At 41.3% G+C, this 26,741-nt stretch overlaps 1 protein-coding gene across 5 annotated transcripts in view; it reads right to left on the bottom strand.

Moving 5' to 3' along the window:
- Positions 1-26,741, bottom strand: part of rgl2 (ral guanine nucleotide dissociation stimulator-like 2) — a 44,657-nt gene that overhangs the window by 5,934 nt on the left and 11,982 nt on the right. For 2 of the 5 annotated variants that reach the window (XM_033640511.2, XM_033640509.2), the window contains exons 3-16: positions 19,071-19,118; positions 18,545-18,628; positions 18,281-18,447; positions 15,650-15,706; positions 12,178-12,374; positions 10,675-10,799; positions 10,065-10,280; positions 8,838-8,941; positions 6,808-6,892; positions 2,074-2,133; positions 894-980; positions 750-782; positions 221-342; positions 47-133 (exon numbers count right to left, since the gene is read on the bottom strand). In XM_033640511.2, the coding sequence (XP_033496402.1) occupies positions 47-133; positions 221-342; positions 750-782; positions 894-980; positions 2,074-2,133; positions 6,808-6,892; positions 8,838-8,941; positions 10,065-10,280; positions 10,675-10,799; positions 12,178-12,374; positions 15,650-15,706; positions 18,281-18,447; positions 18,545-18,628; positions 19,071-19,118 (1,472 nt within the window). Of the gene's footprint in view, positions 1-46; positions 134-220; positions 343-749; positions 783-893; positions 981-2,073; positions 2,134-6,807; positions 6,893-8,837; positions 8,942-10,064; positions 10,281-10,674; positions 10,800-12,177; positions 12,375-15,649; positions 15,707-18,280; positions 18,448-18,544; positions 18,629-19,070; positions 19,119-24,365; positions 24,593-26,741 lie in introns of those variants that run through there. The other 3 variants (XM_033640513.2, XM_033640514.2, XM_033640512.2) reach the window with 3 other exon arrangements.

Here is a 26,741-nt window from a genome sequence, read left to right on the forward strand (position 1 = left end):
TGTTATGTGTGAGTGTGTATGTGTAAGAGCATTCAGTGTAGCTTACTCTGGGCACTGTGTGATGATGACTGTTGGAGTAAGGCCACGGGGGCTTGGCTCACCGGGCGCTTCAATTTCACTGGACAATCTGTAACTGAAATAGACATCATCAAATATTTAAAACAGCCATCATCCTACAGATACAACAGAATGCATTAAAGATCAAAGTATAGATATGAACCTTTCCTCCTCTGTTAGCTTTGGTACACTCTGATACCACTGTATGAACGACTCGTCAGCGGTGAAGACACAGTTTTTGCAGGAAGACTGCAGGAGCCGGATTTGAGCTAAAACCTCAAATTCCTGTTAACAAAGAAGCATAACACCACAAAGTTTCATAATGAAAAAAACACCCATGTTGGCTGAGCTTGTATTACTGTGTCAGTTCTTTTTTTTTTTTTTCATCTTGCACCTCACGGCACCCTCCACTTAATCATTTCCTCTCTCAGATATTGTGTTACCTCTGTTCACACTAATATGCTCTTATCTACAAAAATTATCCCACATATCTCTCCTCTTTGTGCAGCTCTTCTTCTGTGTAACAGGATCTTTGCAGGGTCACAAGATTTTTGTCAGGGGGCTACAATTCTTACGCACACCTTGCTACTATTTGCTTGTGTGAGAGCTTCAGCTAAATGCAAACGTCTCTTATTTTAAAAGCAAAATTTGAACCTTTTATCCCTCAAACTGATAAGTATTGCAACACTCACCCTTCTCCTTTTGTCAAAGTTGATGTAGCCGTTCTGCAAAGGGAGTGACAGGATGTGTTATGCCAGTGTGATAACTGTAAAATACTGCGCAACTTCCAGGGGTTGTGACCAACTTTCCCCTTGATAGAGATGAAAGGAACTTACATCCAGCCTGTCTTTGACTGCCGTGTCCAGCATGGTGAGGTCTGTGAGGAAGATGCCCAGGTAGGGCACAGTGCCCTGGGCGTTGGACTGTGTAAAGAAAAAAAAAAATGTTTTATCAGTTCCCCAGAGGTTTCCATTGACATCGTAAAGAGCCCACACAGCGAGGGATTTCAGAGCAGCCGCCCGCAGCTATTTTTCAAACGATGGCTCAGGATTCAGCACATCACACACACGACAGCCCTCTGTTCCACTTCGCTGCTGCATGCCGGTCGATCCCCTTACAACCCTCCATCAAACCGCTGCAACACCCCCCGCTTAGCAAAAGTGACATCAGTATCAATGTTTTAATGTAGCGCTTTGTGGGAAAACTGTATTTTTGAATACTTTTAGTTTGAAATCCACTTTTAAGTTCTTAGCAAAACTAGAGCATTTTATTAATAATAACTGAGTGTTTTTAACTGAAGAAATAAACTAGGTTCCACTCACATTTGTGACGTATTAAACCTACATTGAATATTTATGACAGAGCATATACTATGTACAATAAAATAAGATTCATAGGTCCAGAAGAGACACCTGAATCCCAGTTTTACCACAGAACATTTTTCAAAAGATATTATGCCACATTTTGTCCCCTAACTTTTACAATACTAATGACACTTTTGCAGGGTCTTACATCATTCCTAAATTTTCCAAGGTCTCCCGTAAAGGCCTGTGGGGGTGTACAGCCCTTCAGGCTAAAACGATTGATATGCACACCAGACGTGGGCTGTAAAGTTACTGAAAATTGTTCTTTTTTAATGTGCTTGAAGATCTGAGGTTTTTGCCTCAGCGACAAATGTTGAGGTCATTTTCAAGTTACTCCTCTGTGACTGAAACTATCTGAAATGTCTTGACGATGTAACCCCAAATGGTTTGACACTCCAGAGAGAATAATTTACAAATGTTAAACTGTGAATGTGAACTCAGGCCAAGCACGGCTGGGTGTTTTAAGAGACACAATTTCAGCCATTTACACCCAAGTGCTGACCTGTGCAATAGCAGTCTTTGCAGGGGGAATTCATTTTCCCTAACCTCACAGTTAAACACAGTGGACTTCCAGAAACAAGCCGCCTCCCACAAAGCTAAACCTCCATTGCCCCCCCAATTTCATGTTAGTCTTTACTTCGGCTCTACTTACCCTATTGAGATATTTGTTGTTGATCCTGTTGTCGAGGTTGGCGAACTTTGATGTGCCCTCCTGCAACACAAAAGCAAAGAAATTTGAAGGTTTTAAGTTCATTCTTGAGGCGTTGTCGTTGAGGAAACAGTTTTGCACACCAGGTCCATTCATTGTAGTAACTGTTCTGGAGCTTTTGATCATATTACATGATCCTCATCAGCTGAAGTTCACTAACATTTGTCAAGCTTGGACTTTAGAGCTCCTCTTTTGAACTAACATGGGTGAGAAGTACTTTAAAGTGCTCAGAAAATTTGAACATGTACACTTCTATGACAGCTGGGCAAACTCTAACTCATCATCACGCATGCATCAGCATCATGCAATGTGATCGAACCTCCAGAACAGCTCAATGACTGTCTATAAAGATGGACGGCATGACGGCAAAAATGAAGCCAAAACATCTCAATCTCCTCCTGGTTTTTAGTTTATATGACTAACACATTAGCAAACTGGCAACTGATTATGTAACTATCGGTTACTGAGCAGCATTAGCATTCATTTGGAGTCATGTTTCTGGCAGATTGTTGAGTGTCAGTCCAGTAGTCAGTTATCCCTGATCTGGTTTCCACCCACTCCAGTGGGACACATCTGGCTCTTAAGCTGCTAAATGCTTCACTATATTCACCAGCTAAGTGCTAACTTTCCCTGTCTGCCCTTTAGTGCTTAGCAGGTAGTATACAGTTGGTTTGTTAAGTTGTTTTGCTGAAAACAGCTGCCTGCTGTGGCCAAGAATGGAGCTGATGAGAGCGGTGAAGGTGAACCACAACAGTAAAGCTGTGGGCCATATTCATACATTTATAACTATTTATTCAGCCCTTTGTCACTTCCAATTCACCAAATACCGCCGCTTTGTCAGTGGATGTCCACGTCAGATATCGCTGCATAAAGGCACCTTTTGCATCTGTATGAAACACACCAGCCGGTAGCAGATTGTAACAGCAATCAACGATCTGAATCAACAATCAGCAAACAACGGCAACTACTGTAGTACAAAGAGCGTGAGAGTCCATATAGGGTGGGTAGGGGGGGAGGCGAATGGGTCAAACAAACTATGGACTTTCACCTGGGAACCCGCTGCTCGTTTCCCATGTGAAACCAAAAGTCAATACAATCATTGTGATAACAAAGTGTGCTAGTAGGTGTAGCATGCTACAGTGGTGACGTAGGAACTAAATAAACCTAAAAACAAAGTGTTAAACCTATGTTGTAAGTTTATTTTGAAAAAGACAGTATGCATGTAACGAGCAGATACTGTACATTTCCTGTGAAAACAGAAGTGTATGTTGAAAAGAAACACAGCGCATCATATTTTGACATTAAAGTCAAAGTGACAAAGTGGCGGTTTTTGACAAGTTGGGATGAGAATGTGAGGATTTAGTTATGTTTACTTAAACCTTTTCTTTAATAAATAATAAAAAATCAGGGTGAGAAAGAGCACATGTGCAATAATAAAAAAAATTCAAAAGACCATAAATGTGCCATTAAACTAGAGCAAACCTAAATCCGTCATGACAACTGGTATGACCATGAATTAACTTTCATGACATTAATAATGTTACTTTTGATGCTCAGTCTCCAGATCTGTCGTGACAACCTGACATTGGCCAAAAAGACAAAAAGCCTGTTATAATCATACCATATAATAAAGTGTTATTACACTGTCAGATGCTTCAATGACTTGTGAATAATTCCTTTCCCCAAACTTTTAGTAAGTCTTTTATTAGTCTGAATCATTCATCTAACACTCTGTCTGCTAGTCGTAGTCATTTTTAGACAAGCTGGGAGATGAAGGGAAGCAAGTAACTGCTGAAAAAAATCAAAGGGCAACAGAAGGCGATGGTGTTTTTCTGGCATCAAAGCTCAGAGTGAAGCTTTCAAAATGAAAGCAAATGTTTGGATGAATTCCTTTGGGGGTATCATGTGTAAAATCGCAGCTAATGCAAAGGTATTGATGCCTGCACTGCGCGGTAACAGCGAATCACAACACAGCTAATCCTGTCAACTTCCCCAACTCTCTGACACAGTGCAAACTAAATATAATGTACGTCTTTAGATGGGTGTCTCACACTGAAGTAAAAGTGTTGACAGAATAAGGGCAGTTCTACTCAACCAGATTAGACTGGTTTCTGCTCTTTTAAAGCATCATAAATCTCTTCCACTGAATGTTGTTTTCAGCTGAGGAGAAGGCTCGGCTTCAGTCTGTGCAGATAGGAACTTAACAAATGTGGTCCCGTAGTGATTCTTGACAGACACATTAATATCTCATACTGCTGTTCAAATTATGGGATGCTCGTCACTAGGATGTGAGATATAGCTGCAGAGGAGACATAAGGTATTTCAGAGCTGCAGTCTGAGGCCTGACAGGCATGCTGGTTGTGTGGGTCTACAGATAGTAGTGTCAGTCGGTTGGTCAGTCCACCACTTTGGCCCAGACTGACACATCTTGACATCTATTGGAATGCTCAGATGTAATATGGTGCAGACATTAATTGTCCTCAGAGGATGTATCAGTTCAATTTGTCCCAATATTCTGGTTTATGACCAAATACCAATGACTGCAATAAAAGATGGACAACACGTCTCCACTTCCTCCCACTGTATCAAAATGAAGCCAAAACATCCTGGATATGGGCACTAGTATCTTGTGCTTTTGGAGCCAGAGTTTGCGCAGTAGTGATAAGGAAGTGGAGCTGCAGTATCAAGTTCCCGCCATACACCTGTCTGACTCAGTCGCGAGCAGCGCCATCAAACACAAGCACACTGATTGACACAGATAGCTGTCGATCACACCCCCTTGTTTTGGATTAAGTAACTAATTCAAACCAAACTTACCAGAAAATTAATACTTAAACATACAGCGTGATAAGAACTAGCTAAAATGACAGACTTGTACATGTACTTTGATTGTTTTGTTTGGCCCATGTCCCGTCTGCTAACATGGAGGAGGCGGGGTTTATGACCTATACTGCAACCAGCCACTAGGGGGCAATCAAAATGTTTTGGCTTCACTTTTAGGGAGCAGTCATGCTGCCCATCTTTATATAAAATTAGTGCCAAATACCTGCAAAATGAATGACATTCCCATCAACCTCTGCTGTACTTTGTGCTCCATGCATCCTCATACAATGGTTTGAATGATATCTTACGAAAATGTACACAACACGGGCACATATCCAGAAATGTTGATTAATGTGTGTTGTGCTTATAATTAAAATAAATGAAATGGAATGAAGCCAATTTTTGTAGGGGCCAGACAGTGGTACTGCAGTGACTCCATGGTCCGTCACATGAAACCATGTGGCCCAAAAAGACTTTTTCCCATTGACTTAAATTGACGAGAGACGTCTTTTTTTGAGCGACACAAGCCCCATTAAATGGCTCATTTCATGATCAGGATTTAACCCATTTGGTCTGATAACATTCAAGTTAGCGGAGCGCTTCACTGGAAGTTGGCCGTTTGGCCAGCAGAAGTAAGACGCTGGGCTGCACTTGGTCATGCTCAGCCGCTGTTAGTCTCTAGTGTGCCTGCTCTATGGGCCATGCAATGCCAAAGCAATGCTGATCAGTCAGGGAATTTTATAAGCGGCAGTTGAGCCATTTTGGCCTCACGTGCCAATGAGCAACTCTCATAGGAATAAATGGGGCCCTGCCACCAATGCTGTATCCAGTTCTCCTAATACAGCCATGGGTTATGCAAACATTACTAGCTCATGATTACGTCAGTTATATTTGTGGTATAACTGTGGTGCATTTCTCTTCGTAGGTATGCATCTGAACAGTGCATGAGAACAGCCTGTTGTGCAAATTAGCACACTATAGCATGCTAACATGCCAAAGATTAGTGTGCTAGGTTTACTAAGATTAGTGCACTGAGATGCTGAGCACAGCATACATTATACCTTTTAAACATCAACATGGTAGCACTGTGAGCATGTCAGCATGCTGATGTAAGTATTTAGCTTAACGCCTATAAGTACAGCCTCACAGAGCTTCTTCTTCGTCTGTTTTCCACATGGATTTAACTCATACTATAAACAGTCATTTCTAAAATCAGGTCCAAAATTGATTGCAGAGGTAATTCAGTCCAAAACCAGGACCTGTGTACAGTAAACAGTTTTTTTCTGGATGCAGAGCTTCAGGAGTTTACATTGTACACACAGATGTAGACTCAAACGGCTGGCAGTGATGGGGAGAATGAGTCTTTCAAGATTTTTTTACCAAGGTCCCTAAAAAGATAAGCAGAGAAAAGCATCTGAGAGCAGCCGTGAGCGACAGAGATCTGAGTAAAAATAGTCCTCAAACAAGACATCAGAGAAGAGTTGCTGACTCCAGACCAAATCTGCACTCCAACACTACAGTCCTGTGAGTGAGAGTTCAAACTGGCATCTTTCCAGCACAAGAAACTGCCTCTCCAGCCTCTAAGCAACCAGTAAGTTACCCAACAAACAAGTGGTCAAATGACAAGCTGTTGAGAAAACATGCCATTCAGGCTCGAAGCGTTTGCTTTACAAACAAAACCGGTTCAGTGCTGCGTCGTGACTCGGGTAGAAAACCAGCCTCTGCATGCGATAAATAAAAGATTACATTTCTCACTGAACCTGTTGTGTTAACACTGTACGAGTAGATTATGTGTCTGAAAATGTACAGAGTGTTTCATTTCCACTGTCATTGTGTTTTTTGACAGGAACTTACCTCCTTCAGGAGTTCTCTGCTCTGTGAGTAGTTGTCCTTCTCTGAGAATATCTCTGACAGCTCCTCATATCTCCTCACTGCCTCTCTGTCAGTGACCAAAACAGTGAGCAAGTTATCATTCAGATTTCAATATTATCAAACTAATGAAATGTAATGATGATATTTTGTACAAGCTGAATTCAAAGAGTCTACAAACACAAAAACATGCACTGTATTTGGACACTAAGGTTTTAAAAAACAATGACTGTAAAGACTGTTTAATATCACTCACAGAATAATGCTGATTCAGAGACGATGGCGTGACTGAAAATGGATTGGCTTTATGTTGAGGGTACAACACTGCTGAAGTGGCACTTTCTGGTTTTAGTTTAGGGAAATCATTTTTCCTTCTACTTCTTCTTTATGAGGTTTACTTCGGAGTTATTTACAAGGTCGCCTTGGTATGTAATAAATAAAGTGTACTGAGAGTAACAGTTTCTGTAGTTGTTTAATGCTATGGGGAATCTGCTCTCCTGGTCCTCATTTACTTTTGAAGCTATTTAAGCATCATTCAATTTATTAGAGCTGCAAATAATTATTATTTTCATATCAATAAATCTGCTGATTATTTTCTTGTTTAATCACAAAAAGTGGAGAATTCCTTTTAAAATTATCCATGATGTCCTCAAGTGTCTTGTTCTGTCTGATTAACAGTCCAAAGACACACAAAAATATTGATTTTCTTTCATATAATTGGAAGAAAATCAACAAATCTTCAAAATAAAGAAGTTGAAACTAGGTATTATTGGTGTTTTTGCATAAAAAAATCACTGAAACAATTAATTGATTACTAAGAAAGTTGCTGATTATTTTTTAATCGATCCGCTAACCGATTCATTCATTAATCGTTTCAGCTCTACACTACATCAAGTCAAAAAAAGTAATGTATACGTAGACACCCTCCTCCCCTCCTACTCATAATAATTAGATGGATTCATGAGATACTGCAGTGCATTAAGCTTGAGAGGATCGGATTCTCTCTGAGGGGATCCCTTAAGACGTTGCACAAAATTTGGCATTCAGCAATACTGTTTTCCTCTGTGTGAAAACTAATAAAGAGAGTTGGGGAGAAAAAAAAATACTGTAAAAATTTTATTTCACAGTTGACTGCTCTTACAGTGCGTTACAGCTGTATGTGTTCCTGTGCTGTTGTCCCTTTCCCCCTCTCCTGCAGCTCTGCCCAGGTGTGCTGCATTGCCTAACGAGGTGCAGTGCTCAGCGAGGTGCACCTGGCCTGGCAAGAAGGTGGTTCCTGTTCCAGCAGCAGAGCATGTCTGTTGCTAATAAATCCCACGGATTTGATTGTTTAAAAGGTGTCTTATGTGTTTGATTTGGGGCAATGGCCCCGTAGGGCTGTCTAAGGGTGGGACGTGACAGAGTGTACGTTCACCAAAAAGATAATACATTAAATTGAGACAACAAAAAAAGAATTTGCTGCAGGAAAAGTCCCGAATGGTCGAAATGCTGATTAACAATTTCCACCTGTATGTTAGTGAAATCTCAACTGTTGCCTTTTGACCTGTGTGCGCACTTTGACATGCCACAGCAGCATTAATTACAGCTCTGCTGCATTTACAGTGGGAGTGACACTCAGCCAGCGTGCACAATAACATATCATTATTCAAGGGAAAGATCCTCTATTTTGAGAATGAGGTGTCATTAATTCTTTCTGTTTCAAGTGACTATAATGTGAGCTGAAGACCTGAAGTGCCACTGCTGCAGTTCCTTGGTCACCAGCAGGGGTCAATAAAAGTCCTGAAGTACTAATACTGCAATACCTGCTGTGTTCATTCATCCCACTGTTTTACACCTGAGTTGTGATGCTGATTTCTCTAACTGTTGTCATTTAAATAAAATATTTACATTATTTGTTTGAGGGCACTCAAAAAGACAAGAAACTATGAATTTCATTGTTCAGTGAAAATCGTTCTTTGTGAATATGACAATAAATTCCTTTAAAAAAAATAACTGAGAGTTGTTCCCCTGCAGACCTGTCAGTGTCCTGCCACGTCTTCCTCAGCCGATGGATGGGATTACTCTGCAGGGCAGACACGATGGCATACAGCGAGGAGAAGTTCTTCCTGGCTCGGCACTCCTGTTGAAAGCACACACACAGATGAACGTGCTCATTTGCATGCATGCACACACACACATAGTCACACTGTAACTGAGAACACCTGTGGGTGTGGGTCTGGCTGGAATTGAGTTACAGTGTCAGCCTAAAGCACTGAATAATGCATACTGCTAAAGAGGTTTGTCCCAAAAGAAACATCAGGTGGGCTTGGGACGGCGCTTTGGCAGCAAACCAGCGATACCTCGCTTTGCCAAAGAGGATGCTGGAGTGTGTGTGAGTGTGTGTGTGTGTATGTGATGAAAAATGCAGCTCCATATAGGAGTGCTGGAGAGAAGCTGCGTTCTATTTACACATAAAGAGGCTCGGAAAGGAATAAAACTGCTCATGTGACCATAACAGCTGAGGATATGTTTATATATATATATGTGTATGTGTGTGTGTGTATCTGTTTGAGCCTATAACTAATATTGTAGAAGATTATTGTGCACAATAACCACAACACTGTCACAGGACTCTGTTAATCCACATTTCTCTTTTAAAATACTGACGTTCTTTAAGCAGATCCAAAGCTTTACTTTTTGCCCTCAGGTTATACATCACATTTTCCGACTCAGCACATTTCTAGTATGTACTGATCATGCAGAGTACATTTCCTATTTCATTTTCTAAAGGTGTGCTGGAACTTCCAGCGTGAAACTATGCTAATTTTTAACAATCCGTCTTCTTATTTTCTGCCAAAAGTGCTCGACCACCAAATGCACTCAAGTAGAGTCGAGCACAATTTAGTGATTTGTTGCTGCTCTGTCCAGAAGAGAACCATAAATCAAGACTTCATTATTTTATTTTGCTCCCAGCTATTGATTAAAGTAGAATTACTACAACAGTCACAGCAGAAACCACGCAGACTGTGAATTTGTGATGGTATGTGCACAGTCAGAGCTGAGAATAGGATTATGGTTAGGGGATTAATGGGGGTTTATTGTAGAAAAATGCACAGTTGAGGATTTTGGAAGACTCGAAACCTCAACTGACATACTGTTAAGTATTTCATTTGTTGTCCCCCACCCCCCCCCAATTCTAGCCTGTAAAAATAGCATCAAATCCTGCATTTTAAAGCTGTGACCTTTCATGTTTGCATACTGACCTCTGCCACGCTGATCCATTTCCCCAGCAGCCGGGCTCTCTGCTGGCTGCGCAGATTCGTAGGCCAAAGGCATGATGCTAAAACTGCATTGGCCAACTTGTTGAACTGTTGTACGGTGGCCCGGACAGACCAGCAAACATCTTCCCTCCCTTTCTTATCCCTCTGGGACCACAGTGAGCCGAGGCAGTGGTACGGGACCAGACGAACAAACAGCTCCTGATAAGTGACAGCATATACATCTATAAATATCAACCCCTTTCTGCTTGTGTTTGCAGCCACGGCAGCTCATGTTACTTTAAGAACCACTTTACTTCAGTGTAGTCTCAACAAACCACAGCAAAAAACAGCAAATATATAAATGCACCCATATGAAAATATCACATGTAAGCAAAAGGACAGGTTATGATGGTGGAAAGCAGACTGTTCCTGAACGCATCTACAGAGTCAACACTGACTTTAAAGCAGAGGTACAGACAGTAGCATGCAAACATACTCTGTAAATGTCAGAACCAAATGACAATAGCTTTGCATTGACTTAACTGCAATTAAATCTCAGAATCACTGGTCAACATTTTGCTCCATGCCACCATTAAAAAACAAGAGAACTCACTGTCTCTATTTTGGTGAGCTGCTCAGCAATGAGCGCTGCAGGGAATCCAAGGACGCTGGTGGGTTCAAACTTGGAGGCGTCAGGAGGAGGGCTGGTGATACCGGTGTGATCTGCAAAGGATGAAGCTGTTTGTGGGTTTAGAATATAAGAAAGACTTTTGTTTACAGGCCCAATTAATCTTTACTATCCTTAAGTTGCAGGAATCAGTTTCTCTCAGAGCTGCACACTTCTCTGTGCACGCTGTAATAATGAGGTTGCTCTGCTCCAAAGAATCGTGGCTTCCTCAAGATAACAGTAGTTATCGCAGGAAAACCCCAGGAAACTGGTTAAATAATAATGCCCGATCTAATCTTAATGAGAAAATTACTTTGATATCTCAAGATACTGAAATATTTCACTCATGACCTCATGATTACAGGATGAGAAAAACAAAATTAAGAGCCGATGCAGATCTGAAGCTGTAGTAAGACACAAAGGGGCTTTGAGCTAAACGCCAAAGCTAGCATGGCAACAGGTTCACAATGACAACGCTAACATGCTGATGCTTAGCAGGTATTTTATAATTCTTACCATCATATTAGCATGTTAGCATGCTAACATTTTCAAATTACCAATCAACACAAACCATGGCTTTGTAGCATAAAAGTAATAGTGTCCAGATATTATCTGTAAAATGGTCCAATTTTCAGGGACATTAAAGGGGAAGTTTGGTATTTTCTTTTTTTTTGAAGATATTTTTTGGGCATTTTTAAGCCTTTAATTGATAGGACAGATGAGTGTGAAAGGGGAAGAGAGAGAGGGAGTGACATGCAGCAAAGGGCCACAGGCTGGAGTCGAACATGGAATGGAAAATACCCCTTTTGTTTAACCAGGAACAGGTTTGAAATCTGTATCACCAAGCAACCAGACTCCATTTAAAAAAAAAACAGTGATGTTAATATGGTAAAATATGCTCCATTCAAAGTCAATGGGAACAAAATAAAACTCACAAAACCAGTCTTTGGTTCATCCTTCCATTGTTCCAACAACTACCAACTCTGGTTCGGTTGAGATAAACCCTTAATTCACCCAGTTAGATGTGATAATATGCTGGATCAATACATGCTAAAATTACTGTCAATTTAAATGGAGTCTGGTATAACTGGCGATGGCGATTTTGGGGCTGTTTCTGATTAAATAAAAAGGATCTTACTCTTTAACAAAAAGGTCTATCCCTGTAGGGATCATTTCCATAATGTTGTCAGACACTTATTATTATAATCTGAGCCTGTTAATGGCAAAAACAAATAGGGAATAGGAAATAGGGTTCAGGTTAGAAAGACACAGAAACTGGTCTAAAGAATATATACTTCTAAAGCTCTTTGATTTCAGCCCGTGTTGTATTTTTTGTCTTTTAAAGGCCAAGTGTGAGATTTAAACAGGAGGACAAGTGTATTTCTACATGAAAACTTTATCCAAAGAAGCCTTAACTGGTGTCATTTAAATCCCATTTAAAATACAGACCTTTATGGGCATCAGGGAGCAGAGCTTTCTCGCTGAGCTCCTCGGCTATCCTGAGGAGGCGAGCGCGGAGGTCGACTGCAGACGAGGAGTCCTGGGGGAGGAGAGGAGCCAGGCGCAGCAGGCGAGAAGGCTCCCCTAAACTCTTAAAGTCTTCAGGATACTCAGAGAGCCATGTGCTGAACACTGTACACACCGCCCTGCAGGAATGAGAAGAGAGAAACGAAGAAATGAGAGAGCATTAGGGGTTGTTACTTCAAACTTTATGGACCATCAGAAACCTGATAAGCTTTTGTTTTCTAGCCTTGACCTCCAGACAGTTCAGAGTTCTGGGAATATAAAAGTTCTTCACAGTGCTGTGTCAGTAAATCAGGTCATCAGGAAAGGAAAGAAACATTTTCAAATTAATCCTGGAGTTTGCTGGGAGCAAAAGAAGGGAGGGTGCATCTGTTACTGGTTTAAACCCTGAGGTGGTACAGGTCGACAGAAGCAGATAAACAAGCCGTTGCAGATTGGAATTGATTGAATATATTGATATTTTCCAACACATCTAAAAAGTTGCCAAGAAATCACGTTCTCAATGGGTTGAGACAAGAAAAGCAGCTTAGAGATGGGTCTACAGTATAATTTAGTGGAAGCATAGGGTCAGGATTGAGCTCACCTCACAGTCTATGTTCTGAACAGTAGTTGAGGTTTATACAGTTTAGCATCTTTTCCTTTAGTTAGCAATCCTCAACTCACCAAGTCAGTGAAAAAGACAGGCTGAGATGGTTTGCATTTCCTGTTACTATCCATTGTTCTGGTGTCCTCTGCATTGGAATGTCGCTAATTTTGCTTGTGATACCTCAGCACCCATTTACTGGCAACTAACCAGTTAATTTTTAAGAGGAAAGAAAACAGAAAATGATGTGAAACACAAGAGGCCTTCCCTTTTAGTCAGGCGCTCCACTGACTCAGTGAGCTTTAGTGCCGCATTTCAAAGCGCTATCCATTTAGAGGTGGTGAAATTTAAATGTTTTGTTGTGTAGATGTCTTTCCCTTTATTTTATTTTATTTTGGCTTTGCTGACAGACAGCCAGCAAGTTGCATTAACATGAAGAAACTTGCCCACTGCCCAGCTCCATGGACATATTAAAGGGAAATTTCGGTTTATTTCAACCTGTCTCCTATTGTCCTAAATTTGTTTCAAGTGACTAGTGACATAAAAATAATAGTTACCATGTTAGCCATTAGCCTAGATACAGCTGGGGCGCATTAGTAGCGTCAGACCTGTTAAAACATAAGTGAACGGGCATACTTCAAGTGCAAAGTTAGTCCACTAAACAAGCTTTTTTTCCACAAAGACCACCTCATATCGTTAGGATAAATGTCAGAGAACATATAGAAAACGACATGTAAACGTGTTGTCTTACCTTACCGGTGTGGTGCCATTTTTGTTTACCATCTAGCTCTGCTTTCCAAAGCGTGGCCGAAATATCGCGAGAACAAGCAGCGATCTCATAGCGTGCCTGAACAAGCAGCAACAGCTGGAAGGATACACTGATGAAGAGCTTCGTGAAATTGAAGAACGGAGGAGGAGAGAGAGAGAGGTGCAACAGGTAGAGGACGAGAGAGGAGGAATGGCTGCTGCAAGGCTGCGTAGCTCTGGAGATTGGTGGTGTACCTGTGAATGCTGTGCCCCAGTGCCCACAGAAGAGGAATGCCTCTGTTGCAAGGAATGGGACCGGTTGCAGCCTTATTTTCAAGGTCTGGATGTGACCGAGGACGAGACACCTCCACCTGGAGTAGTATCCAGCTGGGCTTTATCTAGAGCTCGCGAGATATATTTCGGCTGCGCTTTGGAAAGCAGAGCTAGATGGTAAATAAACATGGCAGCACACCGGTAAGGTAAGACAACATGTGTTTACATGTCGTTTTCTATATGTTCTCTGACATTTATCCTAATGATATGAGGTGGTCTTTGTGGAAAAAAAGCTTGTTTAGTGGACTAACTTTGCACTTGAAGTATGCCCGTTCACTTCACGTTTTAACAGGTCTGATGCTACTAATGCGCCCCGGCTGTATCTAGGCTAACGGCTAACATGCTAACTATTATTTCTATGTCACTAGTGACTTGAAACAAATTTAGGACGATAGGAGACGGGTTGAAATAAACCGAAATTTCCCTTTAAGAGACCTGGATACAGCATTGGTGGCAGGGCTTTGTTCATTCCAATGCGCATGAAGCCAAAATCGCTTTATGTCAGTATGAAATTACCCAGATGTTCAGCACTGCTTCAGCATCATTGGGCCCATAGAGCAGGCGCACTAGAGACTAGAGACTGCCGAGCACGGCCATGTGGCCAGCTTCCGCTGGCCAAGCTGCTGACTTCTAGTCTAGCGCTCTGCTAACTTAAACAGGGATAAATTAATTAAATCTTATGTCTCTCTTAGCAAAAGGATTAAGTTTTTAGAGTGGAACGAGTCATTTCGCGGGGGTTTATGTCGCTCAAAAAAATGTAGACATCTCTGCCCAGTTTAAGTCTATGGGAAAAAGTGTAGGGGCTCAATGGCATCGAGTGACGGACCCCGGAAATGATAGCTTGGCCACTATAAAAATTTACTTCACACTTCCTGAGGGCCTGCCTGGCCCCCAGTCTCCACTGGTTAGCTAACGTTATCCTTGGCGGCACTGCACTTCACATGATCTGGATTAGCTGGGAGCTAGCTAGTGGGGTCGCTCATTTGGCGATTAACAGTGGTAACTACGGACACATGGTAGCCACCCTCCAGTCACCCTCCCAATATAAGCTGCCTAATTTTGAGCCGCAAAACCCCTTAAGCATTGTTAACTACGTTAGCACTCCTATCCATGCTGACATTGCAATAGTTAGCTGCTAACTGTGCTTACAATGATGACAACATTATGCTGAAGGGGGTTTTGCAGATAAAAATTGAGCTGCTTGCCCTACGTTTCCTCACTGGGGTGATCTGGTTGGAGACTGGAGGGTACACACATTATTTCCACAGCAATTCTGTGAGGACAGCGTTACTAGCAGCAGTCACCAAATGAGCAGCGCCGTGAGCCAGCTCCCACCAGAACCAGTTGGTGAACAGTGCAGTAAACTGAAGAATAGCAAAACAAACCTATAGACGAAGATGTGTAACCATCAAAAATCTTCTCTGCAGTTACAACCAATTAACAGTTAACCATGAACATCCCTACTTCTGTTGGTGTTCACCTGTTTTATGTAAATGTGTCATTCCAAAACAAAACAAAAAGGAGAGGAAAGGACAAACATTTTTTGTTTGAAATGAAAACATGAACTCTGCCTGGTAATAAAAATGTTCACTCAAACAGAAACAAGAAGTGAAAGTGTTTTAAAGATATTTATGGCAGCCAGCTTCACACTTATGTTTAAGCACACACACCAACACACTGCATGTCACAGTAAAAGTTTCACAAAGACGTTAGGTAGCGTTTTCAAAAACTCACTTGTTGAAAGATTGTCTCGTCTGGCTCCTCTCACTGTCCCCAGGCGGATTCTCCAATCTGTTAACAAAAAAAGAAAAAGTCAGTAGAGCAGAAAAAATACATAAATATAATTCAGCTTCAAATGTGTGCATCTGCTGTGTCATGAATAATAGCTGTGCTTTGTGATGAATTTATTTATGGCTTGTTTTTCTCAAGATGCTTTTTAGCAAAGGTGTTGTCCTGATGTTTGCAGGTAGACAAAGAACACTGCCAGCAGTCTAAACTCTCCTTTGTGTTGCTTCTTTGGAAAAACTTTGCAAACAGCTGTTTCATACAAATGCCTCCATTGTTTAATAAATATTTTATAAGAGAACAAAAAGCCTCCACAAATAATATTTTTTTTGCTGAATTATATTAGTTATTTTAAAGAGGCTCACAGGTGCTTTCTCCATTGTGGAAGTGCTTTTAAATTAAGTTACACATTTAATCTAGAGACTGCTGTTTGAATTAGGCTCAGCTTGAAGACAAACTAAGAAGCTCGGCTAACGTCTGTTTATCTTGTGAAAATGGAAATTAGGTGTACAATAAACTGATGAACCAGTTTTGCAGACTCTAATGTAACTATTTATCTGCACTCAGTATGTCGCAGTATAGCTCTGATGGCAGTGTCTGTCGGTCGGTCCGCCACTTTGGTCTAGACTGAAATATCTCAACAATTATTAGATCGATTGCCATGATTTTTTTTTTGTGGACATATAGGCTATGGTTCCCAGATCATGATTTCTGCTGACTCACCATGACATTTGTGGTTTTGAGAGAAATGTCTGAACAGCTGGACACGAAATTTGATTCAGACATCCATGTTCCCCTTGGGTGGATTCTAATAATAAACACTTTATTGTATGACCAAATACCAAGCCCCCTGTAGCAGCGCTGAGCTTTGAAGCCAATTTGACAGAGTGGCCAAATGTGGAATTACGAAGTCCGTCACGCGATGCCACTGGGCCAAAAAAGACTTTTCCCCATAGGCTTACAATGTGAAAGAGACATCTGTAAATCAGTGAGTACATTTTTGTTTTAGCCTCACTCCCCATCTAATGACTTGTTTCACCATCAAGATTTAATACACTCGGGCCGATAATGTTTAGAAAATCTGTAAGGGCCACATGGTTGAATAATCTGCATTCAAGTTAGCAGAGTGCTAAATCAGAAGTTAGCCACTCAGCCTCTGTAAGTCTTGTGTGCTTGCTCTATGGGCCCCACGATGCAAAAGATCGGGGTAGCTTATACAGCAAAAATCAAGCTATTTGGGGCTTATGTGCCACTGGTCAACTTTTAGTGGAAAGAAGCGGGCCCGGCCTCCAACACTGTATGCAGTTCTCTTTGTATATCCATGCCAAATACCAAATATTGGTGTTAATTTATTAGCATTTATTAGCAAGTTAATACATTAGCACTAAACTAAGATGGTGAACATGGTAAACATGGCTGCAAAAGTATGTTGGCAGCATGTTGGCACTGTCATTGTGAACCACAGACTGTATTAAATAATTAATTGCTTTGTGGACTCTTGTTTTGAAACCTCGAGTCCTGAGTAAGTATAACTGCAGCTGGAGTGCCTCTAGCTACATGACTCGTCCAACATACCTACATGTCAGTTCATAATCAGCCCCCTTTGCGCCCAGAAGCTGTAATGAAACTGCAATTAGCTAGCTATAAAAAATAATGTTAAAACATCACATATATCTTGCTACTTATAAAGTGAATCACGTTTTCATGTATTATAAGTTAAATAATAAAATGGATTGTTGCTACATTTGGTCTCATTTATTCGCAACACTGTAGAATTGTAGCAGGGTTCAGACAGACATCGCATTGGTGGGTTTGTCTCGTACCGGTGGTGGGCGCAGTTCGGAGAGTGTTGTGTACTATACATGTCTCTCGAGTTCGGCATTTCAGCCATCGCCATCTTGGGTTCTTGGAGCCATAAGTGACCATAGTTAGATGAGAGGGTGGAGCAAGTTGTGTCACAGACAGCCTGTCACTCAAAACAGCCACACACTTCAATATGAGTTACTTTAAGCTTAATAAAAATGTAAACGGGTGAGTTACATAAAAATTCAACCCTCGTACAGTTATCATGTAGGGGGAAATTAGCTATAGAGACTAAAACTGTTTTTTGTACCAGGCTTTGACCATGTTAATTTCTGTTAGACGTCGGGCATTTTAACATGGGTGTCTATGGGGAGCCAGCCTCAAGTGGCCATTTGAGGAACTGCAGTTTTTGGCACTCGTGCCTTAGCTTCATTTTTCAGTCCAGGAAGCTGCTGCTTGTTGCTTTCAGTCTTGTTAAATTAGATTTGTTGGATTGTCTTGAACACTCCATCTCCTTTCATCTTCCTCCACCCAAATCCCACTGGACATGATCAGTCTGAGATTTCAGTGCTTCACACTGCACAAACCCAGCCACAGACAGGATACTGACAGCTGCTGTGGTTGTTGTGCATCGTTGCACCTGGGGCCGCTACCAAACCAGCATGTTATTTTTTCTGTCTTTTTAAAACTCTCCACTGAAAAACCATCTCTTCCCAGACAAACACAACAAACATTGTACTGATCAGAGATAAAAAAAAATAAATAAAAGAAAAACACCTGTCAGTAAGGATGTCCAGCACTCTCCCCGTGGAGGTGAAGGATCGATAGGTGGAGAAGAAGATGGTGATGAAGGAGGAGTCTCCCATGGAAAAGGAGTGGAGGAGGTGGAGCACCAGCTTTTCTTCAGTCCCTGCTTTCACACACTGGGAACGAGAAATCCCTGACTGGAGTAAGACAGGAAGGAAAAGAAGGGAAGTTAATGTTACTGCAAATCGGAGGCCAATTCAATCAGTCACCTCCAGTCGGTCACACATGACTTACCGTCACACTATTGGGGGCACTATGCTGCTGTTTGACCACCACTGTGTAGATCACTCCATCGTCCTCTTCCTCCACCACAGTGGACTACAGAGCGGAGAAACCAGGTTAAGACAGCGTTCATGTGTTGCAAAGCGTGAAAATCAGTATGGACTTTGAATTCTTTGAAAGATACTTGTGAGGAATAAACTGTTCGGCTCAATGTCGTTACAAAACCTGAACTGATTCCAAGTACTAAATTTAACCTCGTCCTCTTACTGAACTAAACAGACTTACACCATTACACTAGACGGTCTCATTAAAATGATTGAGACGTAATCTGTTCTGCTAAAGACACCCAATATCCATGTAGAAAAGGACATAAAATCAAGAGGCTTTGAACTCATTCTTCACTTGCTACATGGAGCTCTAACGATCCAGTTTTAGCCTGAGGGAAAGTCCCTGACACAATTACCCTATTTCATGCTCGTACTGGCTCACAGGAACATTATCCCGTGCATGTTACATGTGCAACACACTCTGGCCTTACCAGATCCAGAGGACAGTACCAGGTGGTCTTCATTGGTGAGGGCTCTGCCTGAAGAAGAGACACAAACAAAACAGGTGCTTAACTTTTTTGTCGTTAGAAAAAACTTATACCAAACAAGTAAAAAGCAACACATTATCTAATCATTAACAGTGTTGTAATGGTAGTTGATGAGGTGGGTGCACAACTAGGTAGACGGGTAGGTTACAAAGACGTTTGTGGGTATACTCTCCTATACATTCCAATGGCTTTGTGGCTGACAGGTGGGTATGCTGTAAAAGGCCAGAAAAAGACCTGAGCATACCTCGCATACCTGCGCACACCCTTCACCACACCACTGATTATTAAGTGTACAGTCTGAGGAAGTGGTTGACAGTATTTGATCTGTGACTCTTCATTTTTAAGGCAAACTAATCCTGTCCTAACATCACAGACTGTATATGCACTTCAACCAGACAAGGATTTTCCTTTTTTAGCTTGTTTCAGTTGATGAATCACGCAGAAAGGACGAAAATATGTTATTTCCCCAGAAAAAGTCACAATTTGAGAAACCCTCTAAATAGAAATCAACAAATTTGAATAGACAGTGCACGACGCGAACACCCACTGGATGAGAAAACAATAGGCACCACAATATGCAGCTGAGGGCGCGAACAAAATGCATGCAGCTAACAAAAATATACATATTTCAGTGTGTCAAAGGACTTTATTAGCACCATATGTCCATGGGTGGATTGTGAGACTATGGGTCCCAGAGCACAGACATGCAAGAGGCCTCAGCACCTCTCTGACCACTCTTTTTGTTGTTGTTTTGCAACTCATTGTAGACCATTTCTCTGTGGTTTTGTGTCCCATTGTGGTATTTTTGTGCCTTTTTGTAGTTTTTTGTGTCTTTTTGTAGTTTTTTGTGTCTTTTTGTTGTCATTATGTCTCTATGTAGTTGCTTTGCATCCTTTCTTAGTCATTTTGTGCCTCTTAGTGGTTGTTTCGCCCTTGCTCATAGTCATTGTAAGTCTCTTTGTGTCACTTTTGCAGCTGTTTGTAGTGGTTTTGTGTCTCTTCATAGTTAGTTTGAGTCCCTTTCTGCTCAGAAGCACATGTTAAATCAAGTGAGATTTTGCAGGTGAAGGCCAGGGGGCCCCTGCACCTGTGCCCGATAGGCCCGGTCATTAATCCATCCATGTCTACCAGAGAGATAAAGAGAACGAAAGCATTGACAAACTCAATATTGTCAGTCTGCTTTAGTGATCCTTCTCCTGTTGACTTGAGGAAGCAATCCCGCTGAATAGCCAGAGGTAAAATACGTTGAAATTTACATTTACTTGATCAAATCAGCAGGTGAGATCATCATTTAACCCAGCAAAGATCAAAACCAGGTCTTGCGTAACTTAGTTAGCTTCAAGCTCAACAGTTTGTCCTGCACAGTTAGCAAATGTAACTTATTTAATACCCTCAGCTTTTTGAAAATTAGCTACATCGGTAGTGCATCTCACAGAGCAGCTTCTAGGCATTTTCCTGTTGTTTGCTAGCACATGTAAGTGACAAGGGGTCACCTTAACACAGCATAATTAATTTCTTTTTAAATCTTGTTCGCACAAGAGTGAAAATAATAAAAATCTTTCAGGACTTTGGGAGCTCCGTTTGCACCAGATGCAGCAAAGATACTGAATTTTAGTGAAATAGCCTAATACATATCATGCAGCCCACACATTTTTGGCAAATTTATAAGCCACGAGCTACACAGAATTTGCTCATACTTTTTTATTTCATATATCATATCTAATCTAATATCAATCATTGCTTAACAAATAAACTTGGATTGGCTAATAAGAATTCGAATGGTGCAATGCAATAAAAGATATAATCAAACAGTTTTATCTTATCATCTCAATTTGGTTTCCCGCATTGTGTGGGCCAGTCACGCACGAACAAACCCCAAAAAAACATCCCAGATTACAAAAGAAGAAATATGCCTGCTATGTAATAACACACTCATACCTGCTTGAGCATAGTTACGATGAAGCCCTTTCATGCAGCCTTTCAGTAAAACCACTTCAACTGCCTGCGATTACAATCAATGAATAAGAATTTGTCTTGGCAGCATCAGTGCCAACTCTTATCGACAACTACATATTGACACACATACAGTTTTTGGATAGCAGGATCCTGCAACCCAAGTCATGTTGCAGACAGCGGTTGACTCATAGCACTTTAATAGTAAGAAGAAGTGTGAGAAGTAAAGTAGCACAGTAGACATTTGAATACTGCCACAACAGCCACAGAGATAAGAGCCAGATGCCACAAAACTGCTTTAACTAATATTACAATATAAGCAACACGTGTTTATTGAGTCTTTAAGGCCCAGAGGTAGTCAGTATATTTACTCAAGTTCGACAGTTAAGTACAGTTTTGAGCTACTTCACTTGTGCATTTTCAGTCTGTGCAACTTCATACTTCTATTTCACTACATTTCCAAGGCTGTGTTACAGTTATTGGACAGCTGCTATTATCAGTTATCTTACAGACTGAGATTTTACATTAAAATAAGCACATAATAGGCTTATAAAACACAACATTTTTTAAAGAACAAACCAGTGGTTCCTTTACTTTATTTTGGCTTGTGACCTCTTACAAAAAAAACAGTGTGTAGCTGATAGGGCTGGGTATCAACTGACCAAAATAACCCAGTAACAAGTAGTATCAAAGCTCCTCCAATCAAACGATACCTGTATTCGATCCTTTTTGTACCCAGATCTTGAAAAAAATGCTATTTGTATGGTTTTGCTCGCATCCAATCACCACAAGCATTCTTCCGTTTAACGCAACATGTGATTGGCCCACTACCACAGCAGCTACAACACATACAGTCTGTGGTGTGGTGTATTTGACGGAGGTGGCAATTCAGCAGAGATGCCACCAAAACATTCAAAAGTATGGCTACACTACATTACCTTGATGGGCATCCAACAAAGTAGAAAAAATCAACTAAGATACTGGGATTACTTACAGGAATTGGTACTGTTATCATCATTTTTAAATGATACCCAGCATTAGTAGTTAGGGCCTCTTGTCAAGTGTCATGACTCTATGTCTATGAGTTGTTTCCAGTTCTACCAAAGAGACATTTTCCCTCTGAACTTCTCAGATAATTTTATGTAAATACCCATTTGAGACTCAGAGAGATAAAACTATGCAATATGTCACCAAAAAAATCCAAAATATATGTAGCTGAAATGTGTTTTTACTTCTTTCCTTTCCCATTAATCACCTCAAGACCCCTTAGATATATGTTGTGAACCTTAGTAGGGTCAAACCCAAGGTTGGAAACCACTTAAATAAGCTAACTGACTGTACGTTCAAACCAACAGCGACCAGAGCTTCCAAAATGGTGGAAGTCATTCATTTTCAATGAGAGCCCGGCGACTTGGTCATCAGCCACACATCTTGGGCGACCAAGGCAACTGGAGCGGTCTGGAGGGGAGTTAAAACTTGTTTAACTTTATGGCAGTGAGCTCTGACGTGGTTCTGCGACAACCAATCGGAATGCTGACGTGCTTCGATGAAGCGGGTCTCAGAGAACAAGCCATGTAACTTTGGTAACTTTGGTTCCTACAGCACACTTGTTCCGACAATGGATATCGAGAAGTTGATTTCTTGCATTAACGCCCACTCAGTCCTTTATAATGTGTCGCTGTTCGGTTACAGAGACCAAAATAAAAATAATGAGGCTTGGGACCGCGTCGTGGAGGTAGTTGGTTGGTCTGGTGAGTTTTAAAGTGTAAATGAATGGGGGTAATAGAGGAGAGAAGTGCAGGCACGCAAGTCTTCCTTGCTTGGTTTGAATGGCATGACATACATTTTCTGTTTTCATTGACCATTAGGCCGACTATAAGCTTTTTGACTGGACAACAGCAAGCAGCAACTACGCTGCTTACAAGCCAGTAAGAGAGAGAGTAAGAGCCAGATCGAACGTTCAATGATTCACGTGATGAGCGACTAGAGCGACCAAAGCTGCCACAAATATTTTTGACAGTCATGCTTCTTGGGTGTCTGCGAGAGACTCTGCCTCCTTGGAAGCTTCTGGTCTTAAGATACAGTAACTATAAAGTGGTTAAACCAAGCTCCACCTCAACCAGCTACAACATTAAAATGCTGCTTACACATTGATGCATCGTTAACTATTTTGATACTTTGAGTACATTTTGTTGATAATACTTCACTACATTTACTTAGGTAAGGTTTTGAATGCATGACTCCTACTTGTAATGGAGTATTTGACATTGCAGCATTGCTACGTTTACTCAAGTAAGGAATCTGAGTGTCTTTCCGCTACTGTTAAAATCCCACTTTTTTTGACTATATGAGTCTGGGGAATGTTCACATTCGTAGCTGTGAAGTGTCAGAAATCAGCATTTTGTGTTCCTTAGCTGACACATGCATGTTTTACTCATGCAAACAAATCTTAACTTAATCAAAACGGCAAGAAAAACATAAATAATTCAGATGTAGTCATTGTCTAGTGTAAGTTCTTACAGAAACAAAGCTGTCAACCAGATTTAAAATGAGAGCCTTGTGCTGTGAATCGTCGGTGGTGGGTGGGGCTGCCCTGTTGTTGACGTCTACATCACAGATTGTGCATTTTAGTACTACATTGATCAATATCACTTTGCACTTCTCCTGACACCGACGCTTTCGCAACTGCGACTTTTTTCCATCATAAAAAATGCATGAGCAAGACACTGTGTGAAGTCATGCCCGGGCTGTACGTCGTTGTGAGTCAACAGTTTTGATCTACAAAACAAACGAACAACACCTAGGAAACAAGACAAATACACCAAAAGCACAACATCTTATAAACCCTTGTGACTGTTAATTAACATCTCAAGGTAAAGCTAATGACCTGCCTTCCATTTTCATTCATTTTGCATGTGCTGACTTGTGAGCTTTCTCGCATGCAAACTCAAAGTCAAAAACATAATCATACAGAGAGTAGATAGTGAGTTGCGCTACCTCCCCACTGTTTGACCCATGGTGTAATGAGTTGTAATAAGCATATGTTAGCCTCCATTAGCCTCTTTCAGATTACCTTGGCTTGACTTGATCGAAGGTCAACATGCCAGGCAGGCGCTTCTTGAATTCAGAAAGGAACCCAGAGCTCTGAATAACATAGTCTGTGTATCAAAGCTGTTATTCTACCTGCTATCTCTTCCTGCCTCTATGCATATCTGCATGTAATTCTATCTTAAATCACCCCAAGCACACACTCACAAGAAGGGAAAAAATGGTCACACAAGTTACCTTTCCCTCTGCAAGTCCAGACAGGTAGCAATCCCTGAGCTTCCTGGAAATCTTCAGGATGAAGGTACAAAAAGGTTTTTCTCCATTTTCTCTCATCTGTCGCTCCCTTTTACTCTCTCTGCCTCTCCTTCTATACTGGACCGCCAGCTATCTCACTGTCAGTTGACCTAGATCTGTGTGTTTAAGTCTTTACCGTTTGCCTCTCAACGTCTTGTGGCACTACAACACAAAGACACACCTGGAGCAGGAGCTAAGTCCGGCCCCCGCAAGCCTGCATCACCTGGGCACACCCATTACACACACACACACACACACACACACACACACACACACACACACACACCAACAACAAACAGAGATAGGGAAACACTGGTGTTGATAGCGCAACCCTCATTTTCAGTGAGTCTGTTTTACACTGACAGACTGCTCACACAAACGCAGACCCTCATCAATAGATACATGTATGGGTACTTGCCTGCACACACACGCACACACACACGCACACACACACACACACACACACACTGAGGGACAAAGCCCTGAAGCTATTTCCAGAACAATACCCCCTCTCTTTCAATCGCTCCTCTCCGCTCTCCTGCTCTCTTTGTCTCTCTAGATGACCTTCCCGTACAGATAAACCAGTTTGACTGAGTATCCTGTTTAATACAACACTGCAGCAAAACAGCTGAGACAACCGCCATCTGATATCAGGTAGAAGCTGGACAGCCTTCATACTGTTTTTTAATCAAACGCCTGGCATGCTGTTTGAGCAGTGAGAGGTCTGTAGTCTTGTAATGAGAGGTAATAAATGTTCACACAGCAACTGAACCAGGAAGCACGCTGTGTTTATTTAAAGGGCTAATGACACCGCAGAGTGAGGCTGTGTTAACTAGGTGAAGACTTCCACAGCTGTGAGTGTGTGTGTGTGGATGGCAGTGAGCTTATTAGTTTGTCAGCTAACATAACAACATAGCATGAGGCAGACACAGACCAACACAAGCTTTAGCATTCATTTGGAATGAAGTTTCTGACGTCTGCCATGCTACTCTAAGTCCAATATTCATTCTCCTCTAAGTCATGTTTTTGTCTCCACCAACTCCTTGGCGACTAAATGTGGCAATTGTGGATAATTGTGGATAATTCTCTGATAAAAAAAATATGGACTAGTGCAGCTTTAAGTACACAGAGTAAACAATTTTCTCCTCAAGTCAGGTCCAGATAAACAGATTAATACTGCAAAATCTGACCTCACATGCTGACAGAAAAACCGGAAATGTGCAAAATATGTGCAAAAAATAATCTATATAACATGCAAAAAAACAATCAGTAAAGTGTTATTCAAAGCACTACAGGAGAGTGGTAGTTAGTGGTGTCATAAATCTGTAATGGCCATTAGTCATCCTAGAAAGCCAGACTAAACACAAAGTAAACTGTATTTACTCTGACTCAAAACATTGGCAGTCTGGCATCACCTATCATTAGGTCCTGCAGTACATACAGAAACTCTTTGACACAATCCACAATTTTAACTTAACACTTTACTTTGGTGACAGGAGAAAACACTGAAAATGTATGTCTGTAGTGCTCCAATTTTTATATAATAAGTCTAAGTCTAAATCTCCTTAAATCATATCTCAGACAAGTTGGCGAGACTCCCGATGACAGAAACACACATCGCCAGGTATGAACACTCAAAAGATTACGATAGTCTCTGCGACACAAAATCGGGGTGAAAATCCTCTGGAGGTAAAAAATGAAGCCAACACAGAAGTGCCACAAGCTGCAGTTCTTTAAATGCCCACTTGAGGCTGGCTCCAGAAGCCAGTCAATCCCCATAGATGCCCATGTTAAAATGCCCAATCTCACAGCAGAAATAAACACGTTTACAGACGGTGCAAAAAACAGTTTTGGTCTCTACAGCTGATTTCCCCGTTTATGCAAATATTAAGGCTTAAAGTCGCACATAATTAAGGGCAGGCTGCTTTTAGTGACAGGCTGTCTGCTGAAATGTCATCAGCTTTTCAGTCAGATCCACCCCTCTCTCCTCACAGCCAAATATGGTCACTTCTGGCTAAAGAAAACAAGATGGCGATGGCTGAAATGCCACAAACCAGTGGGTGACGTCTCAGTAGCAATGCCCATTATTTTTAGTCTATGAACAGAACGAATAAAACTTGATTCAGAACCTTTCCATGTTTCTAACTCTGCTGTGTGTGTTATCGATTCGTGTGCAGGCAGTTTGCAGTATGATTAATGCAGCTAACAAGTCTCACCGAGATCAAAAGAAGTGTGAATGAGACTTTAAATATAGCTTGTTTATGTATAATATAGTATCACTCCCCCCTCAAGGCACAGTCTTAGTGCTCACTTATATAA

Source organism: Epinephelus lanceolatus, chromosome 10, assembly GCF_041903045.1.
Source record: "Epinephelus lanceolatus isolate andai-2023 chromosome 10, ASM4190304v1, whole genome shotgun sequence".
NCBI lineage: Eukaryota > Metazoa > Chordata > Actinopteri > Perciformes > Serranidae > Epinephelus > Epinephelus lanceolatus.